Raw genomic sequence first — 15,709 nt, 5'->3', positions numbered from 1 at the left:
ACTCTGCATGATTATAACAGTAGGATTATGTCCAAGTCTGCGTACAATATCCATGTAAGATTATCTACACTGAGATAAAGCAGACATCGAGGAGATGATCCAGGATGAGGTCAAACATCAGGGAGGGGTGTCTCATGGATAATGACCAGGCTGTGATTAGGCTATGATTATTGTTATTGTTAATAAATGGTCTTATAGGTTTAAACGTGTCAGTAGCAGTGAGAAGGTAGGTCATTTCATGGGGGGTTTTCTATATAATCAGCACAATCTCCTCTGGACAATTCAGAAAAACAAACACAATGAAATTCTGACCAATTTAAACATTTTGCTAGCTCGGTATTATTAAGACCATTGACCAAATGCTTAACTTGACATTCCAGCATGCATGCATAAACATACAGCTAATCCAAAAGGATAACAGATTTACACTTATCAGGCATAACATTATGAGCGGTGAAGTGAAGAACACTGATTATCTCTTCATCATTGCACCTGTTAGGGGGTGGATATATTTCTTAGACAGCAAGTGAACATTTTGTCCTTAAAGTTGACGTGTCAAAAGCAGGAAAAATGGTCGAGCGTTAGGATATGCGCGAGTTTGAAAAATTGTGATGTCTAGACGTCTGGGTCAGAGCATCTCCAAAACCGCAGCTCTTGTGGGATGGTCTGCAGTGTGTAGTATCAAAAGTGCTCCAAGGAAGGAACAGTGGTGAACCGCCAACAGGGTCACGAGCTGCCAAAGCTCATTGATGCGCGTGAGGAGTGAAGTAAATGTTTTTGGTTACTGTAGCTTTTTCTGGTGTCTGTATTTACCATTTGGGGGAGACTTTAACTTTAACTTCTGTCCTTTTCAAATAATCAAATATTTTACTTTTTGCTCAACTACATTTTGTGAAATCAGTCGTACAACTGTTCGAACACGCAGCAAGTCACCAACGACTCATTGATATAATTTAATTAATAGAACAGTGTGCTAAGAGAAACTTTCACAATAATAGGAACATTATAGCAATAATAAATCATAGTAATTTGGATACTTAAGTACATTTGAAGGCAAATACTTTTGTTTTAAGGGAGTATTTGACTTTTAATAAAGTAGTATTGTACCTAGTGTATCTCTAGGTAATTTTCCTCGTTTCTCTAAGTTTATTTTTCTAGATTTTCAGGTATAAAACATTAGACAGCATTTTATATAGAGGTGATTCACTCCTCCTCTAAAGGGCGCCTGTGATTTACGTCATCAGAGCGCGCCGCTTATCTTGACATTAACGGCGCTGTATCCATGCGGAATGTTTTTTAAGTTTGTTAAAGGTATTTACATCGCATTTCTTTTTCAGTTTTTAATACATGCACAAGTATTAATAGAATTTTTCTAAAATCGCAAGGGGTTTTCAAGGTATCATATTGTTTACATTGACTTAAAAGGCTAGCATTGGGTTAGCTAAGTGGGTTCGAAGGTTATTTCTGCACATGGGTTTTTAATACTAATATATTCTGTTCATTTATAATCATGATTTCAGGGTAAAAGGAGTAAAACATGTCCGTGAAACAAGCCTCGATCCATGCTAAATGGATTATCGGGAGAGTCATTGGAACCAAGATGAACAAGACAGCAAAAGTCCGTGTTACTAGACTGGTCCTGGATCCATATTTACTCAAGGTACCAAACATCTGAGTTAAATAAGAACATGATGAGGAGTGACTAACCCTAACCCTCACTCTCCTCTTTTTCTTCAAATCCAAAAACATCCTACAGACCACCATCCGATGCTGTCTAACTACACTGTCCCCCACCAACACCTTACAGTCTCCAATCTTCTTCCTCCACTCTTATGTCACCCTATGATCATCCTCCTTCTTAAAATAAGTGTTCACCACTGTTATTTCAATCCTTTTAGCAAAATCCACCACCATCTGCCCTTCTACATTCCTCTCCTTAAAACCATACCTACCCATCACCTCCTCATCACCTCTGTTCCCTTCACCTACATACCCATTAAAGTCTGCACCAATCTTTCATTCCTAGGTTCACCTTCTACCACTTCCACCAAAATCACTCCAGAATTTTTCCTTCTCCTCCATCTGACAACCCACTTGTGAAGCATAGGCACTGATGACATTTATTATCACGCCATCAACTTCCAGCTTCACATTCATTACCCTATCAGAAACTCTCTTCACCTCCACTACACTCTTACTGTACTCTTCCTTCAGAATGACCCCTACACCATTTCTCTTTCCATCCACACCATGATAGAACAGTTTAAACACCTCCAATGTTCCTGCTCTTACTCCCTTTCCACCTGGTCTCCTGAACACACAACATATCTACCTTTCTCCTCTTCATCATATCAGCTTCCTCTCTCCCTTTACCCGTCATAGTACCAACATTTAAAGTACCAACCCGAACCTCCACTCTCCTCCACTTCTCCTTTCCCTGCCGTCTCTGTAGATGTCTTCCTCCTCTCCTTCGGCCAACTGTAGCCCAATTTTCACCGGTACCCTGTTGGCTAACGATACCTGTGCTGGTCGTTGGTAACCCGGGCCTCGACTGATCCTTTTGCTGCTAAAACAGTTGTGACCCGTCGAGCTCATCTGTTGGATCGGACCACAACCTTCGCTCCCCCACGTGCATTAATGAGACTCGGCCGCCCACGACCCTGTCGCCGGTTTACCACTGTTCCATTCTTGGAGGACTTTTTATAGATACTGAGCACTGCAGACCAGGAACATCCCACAAGAACTACAGTTTTGGAGACGCTCTGATCCAGACGTCTAGACGTCACAATTTGTCAAACTCGCTCAAACCCATTTTTCCCGCTTTAAGGACAAAAAAATTTTCACTTGCTGCCTAATAAATATCTTCACCCACTAACAGGTGCCATGTTGTGTATGTTGAGTGTGATTAAGGTGATTCGTTTAACTAATCTTTTTTTCCCTTTTTCATCACCAGTTTTACAACAAAAGGAAGACATACTTCGCTCATGACGCCTTGCAGCAGTGCACCGTGGGAGACATCGTTTTGCTCAAGGCTTTGCCGGAGAGGCGAACCAAACACGTCAGGCATGAACTGGCAGAGATCGTGTTCAAAGTCGGGGCAGTGGTCGATCCCTTGACAGGCAAGAAGGTTGCAGGAGCGCAGTATATAGAACCTCTCGCCGAATCCACAGAAAACCCAGAGGTGTCATTAACAGAAAAAATACAAAAGCTGAACATTTCTGCGGCTCCTCCACCCCCCAGTTCTGCCTCTTAACGCCGTGTTTGTATATGAATGTATGAATATAAATGTGTACTTGTTGATCTGTGATTAAAAATCAGTTATGCGTGTGTGGTGACGTGTAGAACAACTTCCTGGAGTATAAAGATTTTGCATACAGGTAATCTCATTCCACATTTAGTCTCCATTTGCCTCCACCTCCACTCTTCTGAGATGATGTTCCACCAGATTTTGGAATGTGCTTGTGGAGATTTGAGATTTATTCCGCCATAAGAGTGTTAATAAAGTCAGGACGGTGAGAATGTAAGGAGAACTGGGGTGCAGTCAGCGTGCACATTCATCCCAAAGAGCTCCATAGCAGGAGATCTTCCATGGTTTGGTGAAGACGTCCTTGTGTGTTATGCAGAACCATATATATCTGGAAAAACTTAAGGTGTCCCAATACTTGTGTGTATAATAGTGTATGACTTGGCTGATATTAGACATTAACATAATTTAGCTGGTGTTTATTAGGGGCACCACCAGAAAGAAAAAAATGGAAACCGACTTGTTCTTGTCTGAAATAGAAAAAAAAAAAAAAAATGCAGAAAATTAGCAGTAAAAACCATTTAGATTTCAGGCAAGTGATTTTTATGAGTATTATACTGAAAAAAGATTTTTGTCCAGTGCAGTATAGCAGAATAAAAAAACGCCACTGCCAACAAGCAGTTCCTGACTCCATCGTAATATCAGCACAGTCCCAGGCTGGTTAATGTTTACATTGTTTTTTTTCCCTTTTCAAAAAAAAAAAAAACATTTCCCCAAGAATTAGAAGTTCCCCAAGAATTAGTCATGAAAAAAAAAACCTTTGTATAAAATTTGAGAGCAAAAACGAAGTATTTCCACGTTTCCTAAGAACGAAGTCACACAACATATCGCATGCAGAAACTTTTTTTTATTCTTGGTGTGCATAAGATCTAAATCCCATCAGGGTACTAGAACAGAGAACCAACACAGTAGTGTTACAGAACCTCAACATGAGGAACCTTCCACATCTTATCGTAACTCATCAATTACTAGGGGCCAATAAATAAGAGGTCTATGCTAAAAATCAAAAATTTCTTGTACATATTAAAATTCTAAACAAATCCCAACCAAAACAATACTGACACACACACACAATACAATGATACATACTTTATCCATGTGATTATAACTGCAAATTTTCCCCCCAAAAATGCTAATGCTGCATACACTATATGGGCAAAAGTTTGTGGACACCTGAGCATAAGATTTAAAAAAAAAATATTTAGCGTCTCATTCATTTAATATTTTATTATAGCATAATGACTATAATATCTAAAGTCAGGTATTAAGGTGAGAATGTAAGGAGGCATTTAGGTGCTCAATACGGTTGATTTAAAGACCTATAGCAAGAGATCTTCCACTCCAACCCGTGTAAAGCATATCTTCATGGAGAAACATTATGCTGGAACAGGTTTGAATCTCGTAGCTCAGCACAAGACGTCCGATGCAATCCAACTTTGTGTTAACAATTTACAGAAGAACCACATATGGCTGGAAAATTCAGGTTTCCCAGTACTTTTTGTTCATATAGTGTATATATTTCATTAAAAACAACCACATGGAACTGTTTAACTTAACTTTCCACATAGTTAGAAAATCGCCAATAATACTTTATTGGTAAAATGAACTATAAAAAATATAGATTTCATGTTTCTCAATGAATCAAAGTGATGTGTTGGAGTTACAGCCTGTGGTATTGTTCTTTTGTTACTGTCTAAATTCCTACTTGGCACTGGAAAGTTTCGAGCGGTTATCTGGGACTCGATTCTGCCCTCCTTTGAATGTGAGAAACCTCGATCACCGGCATTAAGAGCTGGAACGCATCCTGGATATATGAAGCGCTGTTGGAGGCCTGGGAATAAAATAAAAACTATTTAATAAAAATTTTACATTTCAGCTTTGGAAAAATGTGTACCATAATTTCCAGACTATTAAACGCACCCAAATATAAGCCGCATCCACTGAATTTGACAAAGATGTTTATTTTGAACATAAATAAGCCGCACCTGTCTATAAGCCGCAGGTGTCTACACTGAAACTAATGAACTTTACACAGGCTTTAATGAAAGACAGTGTCTGTTACACGGCTTGTATCTAAACAGTAGCCTACCAAGAAAGTCATTGTTCACTGTCTTCCTCCTTTCTTTCACAACTATTTCTCTCGAGAGTTTATCTTCTGGCATCGTCGTGCGTTTAAAAATCACCATCGGTGAAGCTTTTCTCTCGACGCCGTGCAGCTCAGAACACAGGTGAAGTGTGTTTTCATGCTCGGTTGTTTTCAGCGTGACGAATGATTCGCATTTCCTGTAGACAGTCCGAGTGAGCGGCAGGTCAAACGTCAGAGGAACATCATCCATATTTATGATGTGGTGCGGCCCGATTCAGTGGGAGCGCATCTGATTTAATATAAAGAGTTCCATTGGTTCACCTGAACCCGTTCGGCAATTTTATTGGTCTAATGTTATGGGGCTCAGATTTTTGGCTTGAAGTTTGTGAAACCGGGAAAAACCCCGGAAAAATCCATAAATTAGCCGCTTCGTTGTTTAAGCCGTGTCAACACCAGTGACGATCAGGTCCAGCAAAACCTTCTCTGCTGACCTAAACACTATCAGGAGCACTGACCTACATTTACAACCTAATTTCTAATATTTGTTCAATGAAATTGTATAATTTATTCCCAACAGTTTATTCTCTTCATTATTTATTCTCTTTATTATTTTCTTTTCTTTTTTGTTTCTGGGGGTTTTTCCTCCAGAAAGAAACCTTCTCAGAAGAGAAACCCATCCTCATCTGACACCCGATTACACACGACTCGCTTCTTTAGTGTTCTATAGAGTCAAAAAGCACAAGTGATGAAATGTAAATTGATTGAACAAACCTCCAGAAAAACGCCAGTGATTAATGGATTCAGAACCTCTCCCTTCTCATTTGTCTGCAAAAAAAAAATATATTTGGGTCAAAATAAAGATTTATAAGAACATACACTTTGTAGGCAAAAGTTTTTTGTGGACACCTGAGCACAAGATCTTTCCTCCAACTTTGTGGTCACATATGGCTGGGGAAGTCGGGTGTCCCAATACTTTTGATCACACCGTGTAATTCATAAACAGATGTGTGGACGGAGGGACTGTACTTTCTCTTACCCCAATTGTAGCTAAACAAGCTGTGAATTTCTTCGACAGCACTGATATCTCCTTGCAGAGAACAATCGTGATCCTGAATGCAGAAGAAAAAAAAAAAAGCACCAGTGATGTTTTTTAATTATTGAAAAAATAAATAAATACCAACACATCATCCAATGTGTGAGGAGGAAGAGAGGAAAAAAAAAAAACAACGTACTGTGCCAGGACTTTGGCTTGTTCCAGAGCAGTGACCTCCTCAACGCTGGTATGAAGAAGCATTTCTGCCACCTTGTGGAACTGCTCGATGGATCTGGCTGTGAGCTCGGCCAAGCTCGTGATAGCAGAACAGTGAGCATCCTGCAACGAGGGACGCAAACGCTACAAAATCGAATCATGCGATATGGAAAAGAAACAGTTCACACTGCAAAAAAACTGAATCCAATAAAAAAAAAGAGGGATCAGTCAGACCTCGACGGTGCACGTGATCACCGCGGCCTCCTGCTCGCTGCTCTCGTCCTGCTGCTGCTTCGCTTCGGTCGGAATCTTCACGATGCGCTCGAATGCGTTCCTCCGAGCCTGAAACACCGTACACAAATAAACTTTCTTTTTCCTTCAAATATTCAAACTAATCTAAATCTTCCACCGTCTGTCGCTTCTAACGATAAAAACACGTACCTTTCCGAGTCTCTCGGCCGTCGTGGATATGTGGAGCTTTTTTAATGTGACTGTCAGTTCCTTTGTGAAATTTTCACCATCATCCACTAAGAAAGAGAGAAAAATACGATTGCAATTTCTTTGAGGAAAAGATACAAAACCTGTTAAATAAAAAAAATTATTTCATTATCGGGAAAAGGTGGCAGCTAAGGGTTTAAGGCTCTGCGTTACTGCCACTCTTGGGGCCCTTGAGCAAGGCCCTTAACCCTCTGTGCTCTGGGAGGCACTGTTTCATAATCTTTTGGAATTTATTCTACATAAAACATTTTTAATGAAAGCTTTATATGGAGAAGTGGAAGCTCAGTGGTTACGGTGTTAAACTGCTGTATCAGATGGACATGAGTTCAAATCCTAACATTGTCATGCTGCCTCTTCTGTATAAATGAGAATCTCTGCACTGCAGTGAGGGCTTAGTGGTAAGGATGCTGGAGTTCTGATCAGAAGGACTCGAGTTTAAATCCCAGCACCAGGATGCCACCGCTGGGCCCTTAAGCAAGGCCCTTAACCCCTACCTGCCCAGTTCTATAAATCAGATAAACGTGTCTCTCTGTATAAGGGCATCTGCCAAATGGCAGAAATGTAAATGTATGTAATTTTAGGAAATTGGTAGCTCAGTGGAAAAGATGTTAAACTTCGGATCTGATCGGGTTCAAATCCCAGCACCACCAAGCTGCCACTGCTGGACCCTCGCGTACCTTGTGGATCGTCCACTTCCTCATCGTCAAACTCCATCAAGGAGAAGGACTCCTTGATCTGCTCCAGATCGTCTCTCAGGGTGGTCAGCTCTTCGCCTGATAATGTGCTCAGCACCGACTTCACCTGCGCACATCGACAACACGTTCTTCAGGAAACCAATTCGGACTCTTTTTGAAAAACGTGTGTATCTGCATCATGGGTGAATGAGCATGTTAGATTTACTTTGTGACCTACACGACATAAACAAAAGTTTGTGGACCATAAGATTCGTTTTGAGGATCTCATTCCACAATTAGGGGCCATCTTTCATGCTTTTATAATAATCTCCATTCTTCTGGGAAGATGTTCCACTAGATTCTGTGGAGATTTTGTGGAGATTCAATGTGGATTCATCCCAAAGGTGTTCAATACGGCTGAAGCTTAACAGCAGGAGATCTTCCACACTACTGCATCCAAATACGATTCAATTGTGTGCTTCAAACTGGCTGGAGAAACCAGGCATCCCATTACTTTTGCAATCATATATGATTTATTTATATTATAAAGAGTGAAGGCTTTTTCCCTTCAGTACGGTTTCTATTTCAATGCTAAAATTCTGCGAAGATTCGTCTCTACCTTGGCTTCGCTCTCTCTGGACAGGATCTCTAAAGCTTCGAGATGAGACAGGCCCTGGAACTCGTCAAACAGCATCCCATAATGAGCCTTCTTCTCCGTTTCCGAGGTGACCTTCTCGGCCGTCTGCTGTTGCTCTCGTTCCTTTGCCTCCCTCAGAACCTTGAACAGAGAAGAGAATCCGGAATTAAATCAACACATAATTAGGATCTTTTTCACTTGTTTTAAAGACGTTCGCCTTTTCTTTCGCCCCGTCTCTGTAGACACCTGGGACAAAGTGGACGATCTGTTCATCAGGCCTTTGGTTTTTTTGAAACCTGGGTCTCCTTCTGCTATGACGTCCATCGTCTTCTTTCCAATGAACTCCAAAGCATCCAGTCCACCACTTATTACTGTTTTGCTCTGCCAGACAAAACAACAGGGCAGAAAATTTATTAAATGTGAAAGAAAAATTCAGTAAAAAAGTTCACTGAAAATATTGTAGGTGTAAATTCTTACTGTATTCTGCACCGCACTGGACAGAGACGACAGCATTCCCATACTGCTGGAGGACAACATTCCCATCGCGCTTCCCAACACGGTACCGGATCCTTCTGCTGTGTTTTCCTCGCTGGAGCTGGGAGGAGCTGAGGAGGTTCAACACAACATCTTAAATAAAAGTACTACAGATTGTCCGCGTAACACAAAGTAATTAAAGTGCAATTACAAAAAATTTTGTGAAGTAAAAAAAAAAAAAAAAAAAAAAAGACTACAGGCAATAATTTGAGTCTGATGCGAGTTGTGCAGTTTCTCTGTTTTGTTTTTTCCCGTTATAATGTTATTAATGATAAGGAGAGAAATCACAAATGCAGATTCAGGATTCAGACCGCGATCGCACGCACTGAACGACTTTTCATTCCGCGCTGTTTCGCTTTCGGCGTGTGTCGAATTCCACGATACGAATTTTATTTGTCGCATTGCTTTTTACGACTGTCCAACGTGTAACATAGAAATAAAATCAAGTTAAATAAATTAAAATTAAATATAAAAGTATAACTATAAAGTATGAAAATATTTGTTTTAAATATACACACACACACACACACACACACACACACACACTAAAGGGGAAAAAAGTGCGTTCCGAGGCGCCTTTTTTTTTTATTATTATTATTTATTTATTTATTAATTTTGACTTAGTAATGAATATGATTTTAAATATATTTAAGTACAATACTTCAAACAAAACTTAAGTCAAATTACAGATTTAAAAAACTACTTTAAAAAGTCAAAGTACGCAAAAACAAAACAAAACAAAAAAAAAAACCACAACAAACCGGGTTACATTAACGTAATTTGAAGTAAATTTAAATTTTATCGGTTAATTTCCACCTCTGGTTATAATAAAGCGGTCGCGCATCATCGTCATGATCGTGTCCCGTCTGCTTGTTTTAAAGAAACGGGTTCAGCCTGTAAAAAAGAAATCTTCAGGCGGCGTTGGAACGACCTGCATGCCAGAGAATATCGAGGCAGTTCGAGCCGCCACCGTGAGGCGCTCTCGCCACTCCGTTCCACAACATACAAGGGCTGATAATGATGTAATATCAGAATCTGGATTAATGATGTCATCAGATCGGATTATCACAAAGCTGGAGGCACACAATTCTCAGTACCTGACTTTACTAACACCCTTGTGTCTAGTGGAACATACTCTAATCCTCAGGTGTCCACAAACCTTTGTCCCTATTGTGTATATAAGGAATGAGACACCTCCTTTTTTTGGACTTCTGATATGTTTTGAGTTTCTAGTTGTCGGAAAATGGGTACAGGGTACGGTACCATCTGCTTCCTGCTCCTTTTCCACCTGGGTTGAGAGCTCTGAAGGACTGGGGATTCCCAAAGACGTCTCCGCCTTCTCGATGACCTGAGACAGACCTTGGCCTGAAATCAGAGAACGAACACACCATCATGTCATTCTAGTCTCGTACTAATTTACAGCCGGTTTTGATGAAATGATAACGATGATGGAACTTGCCTACGGTGGCAACAGTGGCAGTGGCTGTAGAAAGAAGAGACTTTCCCCAGCTTCCCCAGCTTCCCCAACCACCTTCACTTACAGATGTCTGTGTAGAAGCCTGAAGAAAGGACAAACAAACAAACAAATAAATAAAGACAATTCCAACAAGCAGGTGTGTGAATTCTTTCTTTCAATGACTAAGGTTAGAAACTGCAGGTATTGGGATACCAGACTTTTCCAACCATATGTGGTTCTTCCACCTCCACAAAATCTAGTGGAGCATCTTCCCAGAAGACTGGCGACTATTATAACAGCAAATGCTCGATGTTCAAAAATAGCGCATATCAACCTTATGCTCGGGTGTCCACAAAATTTTGTCCGCCCAGTGTGCACTAGTGATGAGTCGTTCATGAACGAATCACTCGTTTTGAACGAGTCTTTAATGTGATTCAGGAGGATGAGTCGTTTTAAAGAGACACGCATAACCAAAGGGTCGCAAAATGTACAGGAACCAGAATCGAGTAGTTCATCTCTTGTGTCTTCTGGTCCGAGTCGTAAATTTTTGTGTTATCACGTGACTCCTGTAGACGTTACGTCTTACTTTTTGATCACGGGAACGAAATGAACTAAATGCCAAAAAATATTCGTTCATTTTGAGATTCAAAGAATCGAGTCACTAAAACAATGCGATCTTCTCCGTCATCAGTGTGTACCGTTTAAATGTTGGATACCTTAAATACTGTGATATCTTTGCAAAATTTGCATATATGATAATATAATTATCTATTTTTTACCATACCGGTGAAAGGTCAGGATTTCCAGGGAATACACTCTGATTTACCTTTGATACATTTTCAGCCACACCAGCTGACTTCGGACTTTCCAGGAGTTCAGGAGGTGGTTTGTTCTCCGGTCTCTTCCTCGTCTTTCGAGTCGGGGCTACGTCGCTCTGGGCGTCATAAAAAGAATCACCGTCTGATTCCTCTTTGAGGGTGTTGTCTTTCACGTTCTCCTGTAGATCAGTGGCTGGGCATCCATTCTCCGACATCTTATAGCAATAACGGGCAGATCCTGACCTGAAAACCAGTTCAAATGAATTAAGAACACACATTCTCTTTGATACATGCTTCAAAGAGCCACGCCGGATCACCACTGTTCCTTCCTTGGAGCACTTTTGATAGATACTGAGCACTGCAGACCAGGAACATCCCACAAGAGCTGCAGATTTGGAGATGCTCTGACCCAGACGTCTAGACGTCACAATTTGTCAAACTCGATCAAATCCATTCTAACACATCGACTTTGAGGACTAAATGTTCACTTGCTGCCTAATAAATAAATCCACCCACTAACAGGTGCCATGATGAAGAGATCATCAGTGTTCTTCACTTCACCGCTCAATGTTATTCCTGTACTGTCATTATGTTTATTCTGGATCTTCAATTTTTATTCCTGTGACTGTTAAACACTTCTCTGTGTATGTCTCCCTGCCTGCACAGACAAGGACTAAGTCAGGGGTGCCCAATACATCGATCGACTGGTAGATCTCAAAGGTAGTGCACGTAGATTGAATGCCATTCAGATGTAAGTCTATCATCTATCCTCCCTACGGCATTTGTCACTTGACTGACGTACAGTCTGAGATCTCTGAGATCTCCGCTGACTCCATTCAGTTCAAATCATCAGAGTAATGTTGCGACCATAAATTGAATTACAGTGTGCCATAAAGGTTAAGGCAGTTATGAGAGGTACACCAACATAGTGTATATATACACTCCCCTCCCCCCCCGCTCTCTCTCTCTCTCTCTCTCTCTCTCTCTCTCTCTCTCTCTATATATATATATATATATATATATATATATATATATATATATATATATGCGCATGCTTATGGATTTATATATTTATATGTAGGTAGATCATTTTGACTTGCTCGAAAGCCGAACAAGTGTAAACATTCCTGCTCTAACTCATTGAGGTCACATCTGGGAACAGCTGTAAAGGCTCAATAAACAGCTGCGGCTGTTTTCTTTTAGTATTAAACGGCAAATCATTGAAAATCCAGTATAAAATGCCTGCATGTGAAAAACTCTCCATTGTACATACAGTGCACTATACAGATTATATTATCTTAAATAGATTGTTATTTTTTAAAACGTTTAGAGGAAACGGAAGTATTTAGGAATGAAATGAAAATTATATAAAAAGATAATCTGCTTGTTTCAACGCTCATGGGACAAATATCATTTTGATTTAAACAGCATAGAAACTTGAAAAAAATAATAATTACTTATGCTCAGGAGATCCTCAGCAGGCCACGTCACTGGACTTTACACGATTTGTTTTTCCTGGTTGATCTTTTCTTCAGCGATGAAGCCACACTCGTTTTAAGAGCTGCATGGCGCCCTCTGGTGATTAGGAGCGATATTACACACAACTGTAAGTGAAAACTTATGGACTACATTTCTATTTATTAGGCAACCATTCGATTTTTGTCTATTCTATAGAATTTATCATTTGCCAGAACTATTAACTTTTTTTGTATCAGTCTTGATAATTTTTTTGAACAGTTATCAATTCATTCATTCATCAATTATAATTTACAAGACTTAAATTACTAGCTTTTAAAATCAATGCATACATTCACATAGAACAGGGCCGTCTTTAAGCACAGTTATAACTAATGTCTCTGTAAGCTTGTGGCATTACTACTTTATGCCCTTGTAAACGCAAGCTCCATGAACACGTGGCGGACAGCCTTGACCTCAAGCCCACTGCACACCTTTGGGATGAACTCAAACACCACCCACACCACTAAATATGTGCTGTGTCTGATCTCACTAATACTCTTGTAGCTGAATGAACAAAATCCAAATTCATGTTCAAGACATATGGGTCTGATAGTCAGATGTTCACAATCACAAAGTATTTTGCAATTTATTCAGCTGACTATAGTCAACTTGAAAGAGTGTGCATTGCAGTGATTTTATCATAGGAAAGGCATTCTCAGGCACGTCTGCACTGCTTATCTGATATGCAGGAAGATTTGCTGACTCAGATCCTATATTCAATCCAGAGCTCAGGTTAATGCACATGTTCTTCTCTTGATCTGACCTTTTTTTTTTTACCTTCCAAAAACAATCCAGTACGTTAGATGACTTGCCCCTTGGTATGATTGGTGTCCAGCAATGTACTGGTGTCCCATCCAGTGTTTCACTGATAGGCTCAAACTGCTGAAGAAGTTAATGGTGTTAATGCTCGATGGGGCAGAACTGTTTTGGCAGCAAAAGGTGGAATATTAGGCAATTTTTTTGCCTGAACGGTTTGTATTCTTCAATTTGGTTGCTAAATAACATGAGGCGCAAAAAAGAAAGTTTAGAAAATGTAATATTATAATGTATAAAATATCGTCTTTTGATTAAATGCACCATTCATTGCATGCTTAACAATACACGTGGAAAAGTAGCTCTCACACCAGATCACTGTTATTAAATATTTGATTATGTAAATAATAAGAAAGTCTTACAGGCAGATGATTGGCTAACACGTAGCTGCGCCCGGAAACTTGTCTCTGATTGGTCGCTTGGTGCTCGCTCCCTCTAGGCGTCGGTTCTCTCACGCACACAGAACCAGAAACAAAAATGGCCGAAGAGGAAACCGTGCAAAGTTCTCCAGGGGTTCTTGAAGAAATCTTCACGTCGCCTTTAAACCTGAGTCTTCTGTGCCTTTGTGTGTTTTTGCTCTACAAAATATTTCTCGGGGACAAGCCTGCGGAAGTGGCGGAAGTCGAGGAGTCGCTGCCCAAACTGAAGAAGAGAGACTTCACTCTGGAGGACCTGAAGCCGTATGACGGAGTGGCAAATCCGAGGATCCTCATGGCTGTCAATGGCAAAGTGTTTGATGTGACCAGAGGAAAGAAGTTCTACGGGCCTGGTAAAAAATAAAGAGCAGTGTTTCAGAACAAATGCATGTGATTTATTTTTTTTTATTTTTCTTAATAAATGCAATAGATGATTTTTGATGTTGAGTAAAAATGTCCTTCATGTCTTCCATGTTCTTGGTTTGGGTGCATGTATATAATTTTGCACTTCTATGCTTGGTGCACTTCCTTCTTCTTGAAATCACACCCCTTAAATTCCATCTTTGGCCACTTGGTAGTTTTTCCTAAATTCCTGGAATAAATAGTTCATCCTTCATGCTCGATCTTCATACGCTTTGTAACTAAGAGGCTGCTTGGAGCATGTGAATGAGTAATGGGAATGAAGAGAAAGCCAAAGATCAGGGTCTAATCAAACATTCCTTGTGGACTTTACGCAATTAGGTGAAACGTCAACTACTTCCATTGCACGTGTGTGTGTGTGTGTGTGTGTGTGTGTGTGTGTGTGTGTGTGTGTGTTAGATCCACTATCATTTAAATGTTATACGTTTAATCAGTCCATATTAATTCCAGCATTGTTCATTACCACCAGATGGTCCTTACGGAGTGTTCGCAGGCAAAGACGCTTCCAGAGGATTGGCTACGTTCTGCCTGGAGAAAGAGGCCTTGAAAGAAACACACGATGATCTTTCGGATCTCAATGCAACACAGCAGGAGAGTCTGAACGAGTGGGAGATGCAGTTCACCAGTAAGTCGAAGCACTACTTTGACGTTATTGTTTTTCCACGGCACGTCCGCACGGGGTTTCATCTGTCCCGGTTTTCTTCCGACAGGCAAATACGATTACATCGGCAAACTCCTGAAACCCAGCGAGGAGCCGACGGAGTACACGGACGACGAGGAAGCGAAGGACAAAAAGAAGGACTAGGGCACGAGCGGCACCCACGCGTACTCCGTCTAAGCGACGCCTGGTGTAGTTGCAATCGTCGACGTGTCCTGATAATTCTGGTTTCGCCCACGACTGTTCGGTCTGAACCGCCACGCCTTCACGTTTCAGCATGCCATCATTTACCTTTGCTAAGATGATTTCATTCAGCATTCAAAGCAGCAGCAGGAGCAATAAATGGCCTGAATCTTGTACTAAGCATTCTCATGTAACCTGGACCACAATATTACTCTACCTGACTATGCTTTGTGTCACCCGATATTTAAAATGGAAACGATTATAATACACTACATCTACGTTTTATACGAGATTTTATACACGATGGGGGGTGGGGGGGTGATTTATAATTTCTACAAGTGTAGACCAAAATCTAACATTCCATCACTGGGACTTTAATATGTTGTTTTTTGTTTTTTTTTTAAGCACTTGTACCTGGAAATACTTATTAAAACCGTTTTCATAT

The 15,709-nt window shown here is 40.4% G+C and overlaps 3 protein-coding genes across 4 annotated transcripts; 2 read left to right on the top strand and 1 right to left on the bottom strand.

Annotated features, from left to right (window-relative positions):
- Positions 1–1,188: 1,188 nt before the first annotated feature.
- Positions 1,189–3,324, top strand: mrps17 (mitochondrial ribosomal protein S17). Its single transcript, XM_083564268.1, has 3 exons — positions 1,189–1,311; positions 1,521–1,660; positions 2,954–3,324. Exons 2-3 carry the CDS (start codon positions 1,538–1,540, stop codon positions 3,251–3,253), a joined length of 423 nt encoding a protein of 140 aa, XP_083420394.1. The 5' UTR covers positions 1,189–1,311; positions 1,521–1,537; the 3' UTR covers positions 3,254–3,324.
- An 807-nt stretch (positions 3,325–4,131) lies between these two features.
- On the bottom strand, positions 4,132–14,072 carry fam114a2 (family with sequence similarity 114 member A2). Of its 2 annotated transcripts, XM_083564266.1 has the most exons (15): positions 13,950–14,072; positions 12,714–12,831; positions 11,265–11,499; positions 10,442–10,541; positions 10,246–10,347; positions 8,926–9,053; positions 8,695–8,829; positions 8,431–8,589; positions 7,815–7,938; positions 7,081–7,166; positions 6,874–6,981; positions 6,623–6,762; positions 6,427–6,499; positions 6,162–6,215; positions 4,132–5,135 (listed from the first exon to the last, which is right to left on the bottom strand). In XM_083564266.1, exons 3-15 carry the CDS (start codon positions 11,469–11,471, stop codon positions 5,034–5,036), a joined length of 1,518 nt encoding a protein of 505 aa, XP_083420392.1. In that variant the 5' UTR covers positions 11,472–11,499; positions 12,714–12,831; positions 13,950–14,072; the 3' UTR covers positions 4,132–5,033. The 2 variants fall into 2 exon arrangements, with proteins under 2 accessions (XP_083420392.1, XP_083420391.1); XM_083564265.1 differs by lacking the exon at positions 13,950–14,072 and having other exon boundaries at positions 10,234–10,347; positions 12,714–12,834.
- Positions 14,065–15,709, top strand: pgrmc1 (progesterone receptor membrane component 1; the record flags this gene model as incomplete). The annotated part of the gene is made up of 3 exons (XM_083564267.1): positions 14,065–14,356; positions 14,893–15,048; positions 15,134–15,709. 3 exons carry the CDS (start codon positions 14,065–14,067, stop codon positions 15,226–15,228), a joined length of 543 nt encoding a protein of 180 aa, XP_083420393.1. The 3' UTR covers positions 15,229–15,709.

Source organism: Silurus aristotelis, assembly GCF_946808225.1.
Source record: "Silurus aristotelis genome assembly, chromosome: 16".
In the NCBI taxonomy this organism is placed as follows: Eukaryota; Metazoa; Chordata; class Actinopteri; order Siluriformes; family Siluridae; genus Silurus; species Silurus aristotelis.
This window is presented reverse-complemented; position numbering and strand designations above follow the sequence as displayed.